General features: G+C 33.2%; 1 protein-coding gene across 8 annotated transcripts in view; it reads left to right on the top strand.

The window, feature by feature from the left end:
* LOC137830399 (ubiquitin C-terminal hydrolase 13) overlaps nt 1-12,467 on the top strand; it is a 30,145-nt gene extending 17,678 nt beyond the window's left edge. For all 8 annotated transcript variants that reach the window (XM_068637709.2, XM_068637712.2, XM_068637710.2 and 5 more), the window contains exons 21-32: nt 112-222; nt 883-938; nt 1,023-1,200; nt 1,323-1,424; nt 1,510-1,581; nt 4,254-4,319; nt 8,756-8,821; nt 10,335-10,418; nt 10,528-10,644; nt 11,309-11,383; nt 11,504-11,590; nt 11,944-12,467. In XM_068637709.2, coding sequence (XP_068493810.2) covers nt 112-222; nt 883-938; nt 1,023-1,200; nt 1,323-1,424; nt 1,510-1,581; nt 4,254-4,319; nt 8,756-8,821; nt 10,335-10,418; nt 10,528-10,644; nt 11,309-11,383; nt 11,504-11,590; nt 11,944-11,985 — 1,056 coding nt within the window. In that variant the 3' untranslated portion in view covers nt 11,986-12,467. The remainder of the gene's footprint in view (nt 1-111; nt 223-882; nt 939-1,022; nt 1,201-1,322; nt 1,425-1,509; nt 1,582-4,253; nt 4,320-8,755; nt 8,822-10,334; nt 10,419-10,527; nt 10,645-11,308; nt 11,384-11,503; nt 11,591-11,943) is intronic.
* The last annotated feature ends 1,210 nt before the right edge of the window (nt 12,468-13,677 follow it).

Below are 13,677 nucleotides of genomic sequence, written 5' to 3'. Positions count from 1 at the left end.
TTTATATTTTTAATTCTGACTTCAGCCATTATTAGTGTTTTAAGTTTATAATAATAATAAATATTTCAACTCATAGCTGTGACTTTTCTTGTACTGTTGTAATTTAAGCAGCTTGAAGATGGTGATATTATTTGCTTCCAGAAGTCCCACAAAACTGAAAACGAAGAGCAATATCGGTATCCAGATGTTCCTTCTTTCTTGGAATATGTGCATAACCGTGTGGTATGAACTGTTTAAACTAGCATATAACTTCTTGTTGACTGCTATTTTATATTGTTGTGTCCTCAATTTCTGTACCTGCTATAAGAAGCAGGTATACTGCATCGATTGTTAAATATAAATTTTTATCCTTAGGTTCTCTGGTTTATTAATTTGCTTTAGAAAGTTAGTTTCTCATCTAAGTGGACATATTATTATTATTATTTTTATTTCCCTTTTTATATATAATTTAATCATCTGTGACTGTTCTCACTTGTTGTTTTGGGTCTTTTTCTGACTGTTCAAACTAAGGAATGGTGTTTGAAATATTCATAAAACCTGGAGCAGTAAGCCATAGATGTACTAATTTCATTCCCAACTAATTAAGGAAATATATTATGATACCCTAAGGATTTATTGCAATTAATCCTTGAGAGATAGCGAGGGAATGTGGAAACTAGTTCTAGAGGATAATATAAGTCATGATAAGATATTTTTTGGATTTTTCCACATATCAACAAATTGGTTAAATGGTTTTATTTGTCATTCCTCGTTTTATTTTATCAACTATGGAAAACATAAAAGGTGAACTTATTCGTAGTTTAATTTAATCATTTTTTTTTAATTCTATTTGCAAAAGTTAACAATCAATACTGAAGAGTCCTGTCGTTTGGAGATATGCAGGTTGTTCGCTTTAGGATTTTGGAAAAACCAAAGGAGGATGACTTTAGTCTTGAGCTGTTAGTTTATTCTCTCTTTCTCTCTCTATTGTATTTTTGAGTAAAGTATATTTGGTAGTTTAATTTTTCACTTTGACACTCCAGGTCAAAGCTTGACACCTATGACAATGTTGTTGAAGAAGTTGCTCAACATATTGGTTTGAATGATCCTTCTAAAATCAGACTCACATGTCATAACTGTTACTCCCAGCAACCTAAACCGCAGTCTATAAAGTACAGAGGAATAGAACATTTGTCGGACATGCTAATTCACTATAATCAGGTGCGTCATTTCACAGTGCAAAATTTTCGCAAAACATCCTGTTTCATTCTAAAATGGCTGTTTGGGTTTTGCTTAAGCTTCCAATTTGCTAAAATCATTTTCTTTTTTATTTTTGTTACTAGGCTTCTGATATTCTATACTATGAAGTATTGGATATCCCTTTGCCAGAATTGCAATGCCTAAAAACTCTTAAAATTGCTTTCCATCATGCTACCAAGGATGAAGTGAGTTCTGTTAGTTGTCACTTTCACTTTTTCCACAATCATTTGCCGTAAGTGTTATACTTCTAACTGATTTACACTTGTTCAGGTGGTGATTCATACTATTAGATTACCGAAGCATTGTATTGTGGCAGATGTAATTAATGATCTTAAATCGAAGGTATGATGGTAAATTCACATAATCAAAGTTGATAGATTTATTGAGGCACATGGATTATAGAAAGACCACACAGATTTGCAGGCAAATTGAAACATGCCTTTTGAGCTTGCCTGCCGAATTGTTTTTAGAATATATAGTTTACCAATGCTAATTTCACTGTGAAAGCAATTAAGTTTTAGAACTTTTTCATATGCCGTGGTTATAGTGTATGATTTGTGCACAAGTGGGCAACACATGTGCCAAAAATTGGAAGCCTAATGCTATAAATCTTTTACTGTGGGAAGGGTCTGACTCATTAAGTTGCATTAAGTGGCTTCTTTGTTCGGCTGCCTTACCTTGCATTTGGAATAGACTGAGTCCATGACTTGATCTTTTGACCTCTGGGTCACAGTGCCCAAGACTCACATCTGATTGCACATACTAGTTAATTAAAATTATTATACGGAAGGTAAGTAAATTTATAAGTTCTGTCTTCTCCCTATATAGAATATCAGAAGAACAGGGGAAAATACACAGTGGAAATTGTTGAAATTATGGTGTTATAGGTATTGAGGATGAGGGAATTGAGAGAAGTGCGATGCTATTTAATATTCTATTTTGTAATCAAATGATTATAATGGGTTAATGTGTCTATAAAATCTAGAATATTAACCTGTATTTATTCTAATTGTTATAGCTCCTCATGTTTCCTTATTTTATTATGATTTGTTCTCCTGAGTAGTTTGAATTGTGATTAGTATAAATAAGTCTTTGTTTTAGGTTTTATAAACATCATCGACACGTTGAAGTAATTATATATCTCAGTTAAGATTTTTGATGCATAGATATGATGTGTATCTGACATGTTGGATACTGCAATCTAATTATTCTAAATGTTTAGGATATGATATGGTAACATTTGTTTTAGTATTTGGCCCTCTTAAATATGATCAAATGAACTGGGCTTTTACATGTTCCCTTGCATAGGAGCACACGTTCTTTGAATCCATTCCTTTAGTTGAATACACCCTATAATTTAGGGATGCAAGAATGGAGGTTTGGATCTTGGTAATTTGCAACTAAAATAGCCTGGCTTGTCTACTGAAATAGCAAAACATGTTACACTTGCAAATTGCAACTCTGGGAAATTTATTTCACAAGGAAATTCTGTCATACCATTACAATCTTTCAAAACATACTGAGTTATTGAATGGATTTTATTGAAAATCAAAAAATCGTTGGTCCTGCCAACTTCTTATTTATTAAATCCTTTTCATGACATTGTAGTTCTTGGATTAGTTTGAACCAATAGTGTAAAGTGTGTTTGAACATTGAAGAAATCATCTTTCAAGATTTGTCTTTTTATTGCTATTACACATTCTTGGGGACATACATAGTTGCTATCACTCTAATGTTTCAAGTTTTGTCTCTTTGTTTAATTAGGATTGTGACATGTTAATAGTATAAGGGTATGTTAGGAACCAATAATTGAAAAGAATGAAAAGATTTTTTTTAATAGAATAGAATAGGAGAGTGCTCCATGGGTTCATAAAAGATTTCTCCTTTCACAAAGAGCTAGTGCTCAATCTACAAAATGAACATCCTTCCCCTCTATGCTTCTTTCCCTATTTATATCTACCTAACACCTTAAGTAACTAACTCATTCATATTCTAACTATCTATTGGAAATTTCACATCAACTAGATATATGGTCAAGTTATAGTATATAAGTGGGTGCAAATCTCATCTTATAATTCGGTTTTGTAGGTTTGAGTTTAGTCTAAATTCCACTTTCTTAAGTTTGTATCAGAGTCATCTAGAGCTTATCCTAATCCAGTTTGTTGGCTCTCATGTTATTCATTATCATCTTCCCCCTATTCCCATGCTTGAGATGTCTAGTTCTTGACGTGAGAGCGTGTGTTGGAAAACCCACATCGACAAGAGATACGGGCAAGTTGTAGCATTAATTACCTATATTGGAAATCCCACATCGACTAGAGATAAGGTCAGTTCATAGTATAAAGGTCGGTGCAAACTTCACCTTACAAGCCGATTTTGTAAGGTTGAGTTAGACTTAAAGACCACTTCTTAAGATGGTATCAGACCCATCTAGAATCTATCCTAGCAAGAGTTTGTTAGGCCTATTGTGCCACTCGCTATTGGACCATCCTTAAATATATGGTTTGACGCACAAGTTTGCTGGTCTCGGCGTGAGGGGGGTGTGTTGGAGATCTCACATCAACTAGAGATAAAGTCAGTTCATAGTATATAAGTGGGTTGACTTAAGCTTAAAGTTCACTTTTTAATTTGCCTATTTTCCTTGTACAATTTAGGTAAATTTTTTCTATAAATAAGATGCATATAATCAATATCTTAAGCCCCTTTTTTATCATTTTTTAACCTCAAGTGCTTCAATTTCTATGGATCGATTGCTACTCACTGCACAGAATCACATGCCTCAAGTTTCCTTCTTAAAATTTGTGCAAAATCTATGATGTTGTAATTGACTAAGAACTTGTCTCAACTGCCCCAAATGTTCTTTCCATGATTTACTATAGATTTGCATCATAAAAAAAAGGATTAAAAAACAATATGACTTGGATTGTATTTTGGTGGTAATGTCTTGTCTTCTATTCTATATATTGAAATCTGCCTTGTGGGAAAATGAATTGACTTTTTTTCTTGTCATACAGGTAGATTTATCACATCCAGATGCAGAACTTAGATTGCTTGAAGTTTTCTATCACAAGATCTATAAGGTGGGAAAATGTATAATTTTAATTTCATTTTTAGATACATTGATTTCGAGGTTTTGATAAACTTGTGAGTGCTCATCAATACATCAATATGAGCTAGCTATTGGTGGGGGAAGGGGGGTGCAAGGGCTCACGAAATCATATTAAGATCCCAATCACATTTCTAGATATTTTTTAAAATCGAAATAATTTAAATTGTTGGAGATTCGTAGAAAGCTGTACAAACTAACTATATTTATTCAAACTAACATCTCCTCAAACTCAAGGAAAAGATTTTTCACAAGAAAAATTCTTAACATTGAGTTTGCTTCGATAGAAAGTAGAACAAGCTGAAAATAAAGGCTAGGTCAGCACATCTGCCCATTGATCAAGAGCGGGAATATGGTAGATGTAAATTTGCTTGGCTATAACCTTCTCCTGCTCAAAGAAAACATGAATCTCCATGTGTTTAGTGTGATTATGAAATACCGTACTGTGAGCAATAGACACAACACTTTTATTGTCACCAAGAAGAATAGAAGTAGTAAAGGAAACTTGCAATTCAATGAGCAACATAGAAATGCATGTTAATTGAGTGGAAGTTTGAGCTAAACTTTTGTACTCTGCCTCAATACTAGAACAAGTAGTAACTTGTTGCTTTCAAGAACACCAATATATTAAATTTGGACCAAGGAAGATGGCTGCTATGGAAGTAGAACGTCTATCATCAATATGTGATGCCAAATCAGCATAACAAAAGGCTTTCAAGGACAAAGGTGTAGCAGGAGTTGCAGGTTGAAAATGCAATCCATGAAACAAAGTGCCTTTAACATACCGTAGTTTGCACTTTCCCATAACCCAATGAGAATCCAATGGTTTGGCCATAAACTGACAAACTTGGTTCACAGCAAAGCTAATTTCTGGTCTTGTGAGCGTGACATATTGCAAAGCACCTACCATCAACCCCAAACTTGGATAATTTGCAATTAGAAACCATAGGAGAAGAAATGGAAGGAGCCTCTACCTAATGTGTTTTGTTAAGTAAAGCGGGAATACTATTTGGTTGGCTGCAAAGCAGCAGGAGCTTCTACCTAGTCTGCATTGGGTGAGTGTTCACTAATGGTGCAGTGTTAGAAACAGAGACAAATTCAAAGGTGATGAGTGAGCTGTATTGGGAACAGAAACGGACTCAGAAGGTAGTGAGTTTGAGATGTTAGAGGGTGTAGTACTAGACTTCGGTGTAATAGAAGTATTTGGATAATTTTGAGGTGGTGTAAGGGTGGGACTTATACTTTTCCATTGGATGATAAGGGAATATACTAGGAACAGACACTCCTCAATTTTAAAATCAAGTTTATGAGGACAATAAGGTCTTAAGAAAGGAATGCAAGCACAACCGGTTTAGAGAAAATAAAAATCTGGATCTCTATTAAAGAGAACAAAATGAGGAATCACAATTTGAGAGAGGCTGTAGGAATCCTAATTATAAGATATACACCATGATGAGCTAAAAAATTAGTAAAAGGTCGATATTTACCACCCAAATCAGATTGAATATGTTTAATTTTTGAATTAAACTGTAATTTAACCATTGATTTGAATTTTTGAAAAATAGTCAATGTTTCAGCTTTAGACTTTATTGGAAAAATCCAAGTAAACCTTGAATAAGCATAAATTAAAGACATAATATTTGTGTCCTGCAGGAGAGGTAAGATGAGTAGCAAAGATCAGTGAAAATTAGTTCTAAGGGAGAATAGGAAAATTTAGAGATATGAGAAGGCAATTTATGTGATTTGCCAATGCAACAAGATAAGCAAGAATAAGGGTCAAATTTATTGGATGGAGAAATTTTACAATGCATCATTACAATTTCATTAAATGACTGTTTGGATGACCAAGTCTATTGTGCCACATGCAAACATTGTTATGTACAGAAGACAAATTGACATTGTGCCTTATTTGTATAAACTTTAACACTACTAAACAAAGAGCTAGATGTGGCTGAACGACTTAGAGGTTTATAAAATGACTGCAACTGAGGGGAATGATTTTGAAGTTAGAGATTATTAAAGGAATAAAGCCATTTAAACCAAACTTAGCAAGACACTTATCAGAATGAAATTCAACGAAAACAGAATTATCTTTAGCAAATTGACTAGCACTTAGCAAGTTTTTAGTAATAGAAGGAACATGTAAGAAATTGTTTAGGTGAAGAGTGATGTGAATCATGAGGTGACACAAAAGAAGAGAAACCAACACCATAAATACTTAAATCTTCACCATTGCCCATGAAAATATTATTTGGACTGTCAAAATGAAGTTTTTGATATTTCATGGTTCACGAGTCACTTGAAAGATTGCACCAAAATTTGGTATCCATGACTTATTGCCATTTCCTTTAGAATTTGACTTCATGAACATTGCACTTGGTTGAGCTTTGTTTCCAGGCTTGTTATTAGGATTCACCCAAGTATTTGAAGTTTTGTATGAGCCAGTGGAATAAGGAATGTAATTTTGTGTAAAAGGATCAATGAAGTACAGGGACTTGTGAGGTTGATAAGAAATTTGAGACAAATCTAACACTACGAGATGCCACCACTAAACTTTGTCTCCTTGACACAACGATCAAGATGTGTTTCATGATATAGAATAGCTTCAATTTCAGCAATTGATGACATATGCCTTTTACTTTTAATAACCGAAACCACTAGTGCATAATTGGAAGGGAGTCCTTTAAGAATTGAATTAACATACTCTTCATGTTGAACTACAACGCCAACACGGGCAAGTTCATCAACATAATTATTAATCTTGAGAAGATACTCTTCTGTTGTTTTAGAATCAAGACAAAGTGCTTGCATCATAGTACGACTCTGTCATGCACGAAATCTTGTTTGAAGACTAAAATATTAAAGAATTTTCTCCTAAACCTCATATGTGATTGGAGCAAAGCAAGCGAGAAAGAACAAACTTAGAAGGAGTTGACTGAAGCCAAATAAGTAATGTTTGGTCCTAAACTTCCATGCCATATATTTGGGATTAACATTATCAAGAGTGCAATTCTTTTCAGTGTGATAACGGGGTAGAACCACGGGATTTACAACAAATCATTGTAGCTTGTGTGATTTGATTACCGATGACAAAAAGGTGACAAAGATGAACTCTAGGTTTGAAGAAGATGGATTGTTGAAAAAATTGCTCTAGATACCATCTTAGAGAACAAAAAAAAACAAGAACAAATTGAACTTTTATTATTTAATCACATAGAATAAGATGACTACAAACTTACAACAAGAGCTATTGTTAAAAATAGTTGATGGCCCTATAAACTTACAACTGTACAAACTATTTATTTATTTGTACTTAGAGAGATTGCAGTTCGATTTTGTGATGTGAAATTAGGCTTAAAATCCACTTTCTAAGATGATATCAATGCCTAACCTATCAAGGTTTGTTAGGTCCTATTGTGTCACCTATTATCAGATTGCTATCGGATCCCCTACAAAATATCTAGTCGCACGCTCGAGATGTCCAGTCTCAGCATGAGGTGTGTTGGAAACTCCATATTCCAACTTGTAGTATATTAGTGGATGTAAATTTCATATTACAAGCCGATTTTGTTAGGTTAAAAGTTCACTTTCTAAGATAAATGTCAAACATAAGTTAAAGTTGCATTGTATTAGACAATAAATTCTGATATTTACATGGGAATAGAAATGTGGAAAAGCATGGTAAAAATGAAAGGGGGGTCAATCATGTTGTACTTGGGCACCCGATAATATGCAAGGCTCTATTTGGTTTATTAGTGTTCACCTTGTCCTAAAAATCAAATCTTTCAACAAAGATGTTTTTTGCTTTTTCAGTATACATTCATTACAATCCTGCACGGCATGGTCTGGCAATTCCCTCATGTCTATTATAATGAGTTTTAATAACTAGGTCATGCAATTTATTTTCTCTTTGTTTTCTATATCTGTGAAATATAAGTTAATAATGACTATGTCTATTAAACTACCTGAAAATGGATTGAAACATAGTTATAAAATATGAACTGTACTGGAGTTCTTCTTATACCCTGATGCACCACAAGTTTAATCAAGACTTCAAATCCATACCAGTGCAAGGTTGGGGCTTGAGAATCCATGGGCAGATGACCATTAAACTGAAGACAATGTAATTTATAATCAAATGACTAAGGATTGAGGTAGTTTAATATTGAATAATAGACTGAAATAATGAAGCGACATGTAGAGTTCCTCGAATCTGTTGAGAATGCATCTGTCACAAAGGATGTGCTATGTTGGAGAGTTCCAATTGTTAATTTACAAGTTTTCACCATTTTAGTCTTTCCCTTTTGTTTTTGTTGTCATTCTCTTGGCCAAAATTATTAACTTTTCTTGATTAGAAAATTTCTGAATTTTTTACAGTTTAATTCATAATCTTGTGACCTACCTTTTCAGATTTTCCATATCAACGAAAGGATTGAGAATATTAATGATCAATATTGGACTCTTCGAGCAGAGGAGGTACAGTCTTATAAAAAAATGTTTAATATTTTAGATATGTTGTTGACAATTAGTATTTTGTTAGCCCTTCAGTTATCTCCATGTATGTTTGGAATAAGTGCACGTTCAATTCTGAATGAGTAGTAATGGGGATTACTGTTACAACAGAATAGCAAGAAACAGTGATGGGCAAGATTGAGACATGATTATATTTTTTTTAGAACAATGCAGGAAGGAAAGATTATATTCTGTTATAACAGAATGTTTAAGTTTGAATGAGTAGGAATTGGGATTATCGTTACAACAGATTATTGAGAAGAAAAGGGAGTTTGTTATTGGAGGTACGTTAAATGTAGCAGGGAAGGCTAAGGGAACATTGGGGTATTGAGTTGGAAAGGAGGTTGCTGTACCTTGGAATGCTGTTTTTCAATTGGTTTTTGTTTCTTTTATATTCTGTTACCTATTCATTGAATCGATCTACTTTCTTTCATTCATTCTTCACTAAATAGGTGGAAGGGGATTTTTCTATAATAAATTCAGTTCGATTCCAGTTTCTAGTTCCTACCATTCTTATTGCTTGGTTCCTAACATTTGAATACAGATGTTGAAATGACAAACCCCACTCATTGTGCTTGTAAAAAAGCCTTGTAAAAACCCCACTCAAAAACACATTTTAGCATTTGGCCTAAGGGCCTTACCAATCTCATAAAATCAACATGTATGGTGAAGATCGCTCAAGCTGGACAAACACTACTTATGCCCTAGCTCAGATGTAGCATGTCAATCCCCTAAAAGTCAACATCCTGATTGTTGCACACCATGATTCTTTATTCAACCTTTCTGTTAGCTCTTTTATATATACTTTCTTCTGAGACATTAATAACCAACTTTGATTAAACACTATTAAGGTAAGATAGAGTTGACCACTGGTAAGGTGACTTTACAACAATCCTTCATTCAACTTTATATATTATAATAAGATATAGATATTTCTGAGGTTGAAAGTGGTGGAAATGGGTTAGGACAAGCAAGCCTTTCCTTGACTGGACCTTGCAACGCTTAAGCCTGACCTATCATACTGTTCTTCTTAAAAGCTTTATTTGTTCGATCAGCCTTCTTAAAGGCTTATTTGATATTAAGCTTTTATGCATATTGTCTGGATGTGTGGCCATACAAGAGAGGTTGGTTTTGATTAAGGAAAATATGACAAAAACCTGATGAATTTAGTTGGATATGTACAAAGAAGACTTGTTTGCATGAGTTTAACTCTAGTGACAGGAAATATCACAGAATTTCCAATCCCATGACAGATTTGTGGAAAACGGACAGGTTTTATAATGGGTAATCAGCTCAGCTAGAATTTGAACAGTTGAAGGCTACCATCTCAGACCTTTCAATTTTGGCAGTTCCTAAATTTCCTCACCATTTGTCTTCGATGTTATTTTCTGTCTTTAAATGGGCTATGCCTTTTCTCCTAGCACATTATTCTTAATTTTACAAGTTAAGTTGCATTTTCAATTTCCTTTTGCTTTAGATTCCGGAGGAAGAGAAAAACCTTGGCCCTCATCATCGGTTGATCCATGTCTATCATTTCTTAAAAGACACTAATCAAAATCAGGTGCTTTGCCCCCAAATTTTCTAATATAAAATTCTTTTTGTAAATTACTGCCCTTAAATTTTCTAACATTTTTGTTTTCGTATGTGTTGGTATGGTTTGAAAATAACAGCAAGTTCAGAACTTTGGACATCCTTTTTTCTTAGTGATCCATGAGGGTGAGACATTAGCAGAAGTCAAATTGCGAATACAGAGCAAGTTGCAAGTTCCAGACGAGGAGTTTTCAAAGGTAAATATTGCTAACGTGATTGAATTATGTGCGCTTGCTTTTACCATGTGTTTAAATAGGGAATTTTAAAATTTCAAGGACATTAAAATACACTGAATAACTTTTCATTTTTCAAATGTTTTGTTTAGAAAAGACAATTCAAATTTAGATAGAGTATTTCATTTATTACCATACAGAAAATTTTATTTTAATATTAAACAATATCTAAAAATTCAAAAAAATCAGTTGGTATGTTTTTTTGGCGATGTTGGTCAAGGTTGTTTTCTTCTGCTAAAGTTTGTTAAAACTTTTCAGCTGAAGTAGACAGGTTTTTCTTGATTTTCATTGGTCAAGGTTATTTTCAACTAATGCCAACTACAATTCTTTCGGCCGACATTAGTCAAAATTATATTTTTGAAATTGTTGGTCAAGATTATTTTTTGACCAACTTTTTAGTTGATGTCTGGTGAAAAATACCCTTGGCAAACATTGGTAAAAAAATCCTAATCATGAGTGATAGAAAGTTTCGATAGTCGACTTTAGGAAACTAATTATCAACTTTGATTTGAAAATAAAAATCTTAACGATGTTGACAAAATTCAGTCCTTTTTAACTAAAATCTTTAGGTTGGAAAGATTTTAGGTTCTCTACAATGATTAATGTATTTCTTCTTTCTTCCTTTCAGTGGAGATTTGCATTTTTGTCATTTGGTCGTCCTGAGTACCTTCAAGATTCAGATATTGTTTCCACTCGGTTTCAGGTCTGCCAATCTTCTGTCCACTGTTATTATTACCTTTTGGTTTTGTGGCTGTCCATGGAATCCATAAAAAATGCTCTTTTTGTGCAAAATTAAGTTATTTTATTTATTTTTATTGTTCAGAGAAGGGATATATATGGTGCGTGGGAGCAGTACCTCGGACTGGAACACACTGACAATACTCCTAAAAGATCCAATGCAGCCAATCAGGTATAATATTATCATGAACCTAGCTCTTTATTTTTCTTCTAGGAATGGGAGTTGGTGGGTTTGTGCTCCTTATCATGAAATGGGTATACGTGGTCAATGATGGGTAAATAGAGAGGAAATTTGTTACAATTATAGAAATTTGAATTTTAAAATTTAAATAAAAGGCATGGACTTGATAAGAAAAAAGGCATCATATTTTACTTTCCTCCAACCATTCCATGATAGACTTTTCCACCGAACAATCTGCCCCCAAATGTTAACAGCAAAAGTAGATATAGATGGTTGTAATGTCACTGGAATTAATTCTATTGCTGGTTTCAGAAGCCTAATGTGATTATTTATTAATTTTACAGAATCGTCACCCATACGAGAAGCCAGTAACAATTCATGTTTAGAAACATGTTTCATCATCACAAGTCAATTTTGTATGTCAGCTGCACTTGAAAAATGGTCTGAAGCTAACAAGGAACGTGGAGAAGCTATCAATCTTCTTCAGGGTAGTCTGCTGAAACTAAATTTTTTTTAGCTGAGGTTTAGCCTCCAATAGGGATTTAAACTCGTCTTGAGCAAACAAATCTTTGGTTGTTAAGAGGTTGGATTTAATGTTCCCTTTCCATTTTGGTACATAACATTTTGGGGCTGGGTTTTGTATAAAAGGTATAGGAAGGAATATAGTTATAGTTAACTCTTTTCTTTGGCCCACTGCACTGCACCATTGTGGGATTTTTATTTCCTTCACTTAGTGAGGCTTCCAGAGGATGGGGAAATGTCTAATGCTTCTGCAGTGGCTAACATGTAAATTTTCCCTTGTGCCTTTCTTCACCTTGGTACTTCTTTGTGTTAAAGGTAAAAATTACTTTTCTTATGCATCATTCAATTACCTCTCTCATCAAATCTTCAATCTCACCTTCTCCTTAGCAGAGCTGTATATTCATATAATTTAGGCAAAATATTACAATCCTCAACAGAAAATAGGTCATTGTTTCCTGTGTTATAAACTTTGTTTACAATAGGGAGTTGCAAATTTTGGATCTAACATCAGAATATAAAACGTAATAAAAACAAATTTTTGAAATATTCAACCTATACGGGAATATCACCATTTTAAGTTTGAGTTTTACTATTAAATATATTTTATAATTTTAATTTAAAAACTATCAGACTGATAGGAAAAAAAAAAATAGGTAAGATAAACTTAATAGATATTTTAATAATTTTGCTTTCTTCCCAGTTTCTCCTTCTATTCTGTTGCTGTTATTTATTCTGTTCATGCAGCTCCTTCCACTAATTTTTCGTTTTTAATTTTGAAGCTCATCTTTTATTTCTCGAGACTTTTTTTTAGTTTTGATATTCTTTTTCTCTTTCTCTCTGATCTCTCTCTCTCATTTTCTTTTGAGTGTTGCCCCTTTTCTGTTCTCCTTATCTTTTTGGGCAAATTTCCTGCAGCCAACCTTTTTTACCCTGCACCCGCACTTACAAATTTCTGAAAATGTCCTTAATTTCGGAAATGAAATCCTGAATAAGAAGTAATACATTCTGGAAAAATAGATCCAGAGATTATTGTGTTCTGAAAATAAAAAGTTTGGAATATAATTCAAAAATTAAGAAATCCAGGGTATACAACGATAAATGCTCTCACGGTGGTATGGAGCTTCTGGAGAAAACAATTTGTGAGGTGCAGAAAACAATTTGTGGGATGCAAGAAGCATACACCCAAAAAATAACAAAATGGAATAACTACTTCCATTGCAAAATCACATTATTTTTCTCAAAATAATTTGCTCTTAAATTTTAGTGAGGGTCATCAAATAAAAGAATGACGTGTCCATATTCAAAGTGTTTATAAAATTATTTACAGTTCATTTTGCAAAATTTAAATTTGGTTTTTTGGTAGATGTGAACTTAGTCTTTGTTAACTGGAACAATTTTATTGACAAATAAATAAAACAAATTTTACATTAATCACAAGTATATTATAAATTTGTTAATTTTTATCATAACTATCTTAAAAACACATACTAAACAATTATTTATAATTAGATGAAAGTATAAAACTACAAACATTAGTTAATTCACCGAGTGGTTTA

This window comes from Phaseolus vulgaris, chromosome 7 (assembly GCF_051622355.1).
Source record: "Phaseolus vulgaris cultivar YP4 chromosome 7, ASM5162235v1, whole genome shotgun sequence".
Taxonomy (NCBI): Eukaryota; Viridiplantae; Streptophyta; class Magnoliopsida; order Fabales; family Fabaceae; genus Phaseolus; species Phaseolus vulgaris.
The sequence above is the reverse complement of the archived record's forward strand: the minus strand, read 5'-3'. Positions and strand labels throughout refer to the sequence as shown.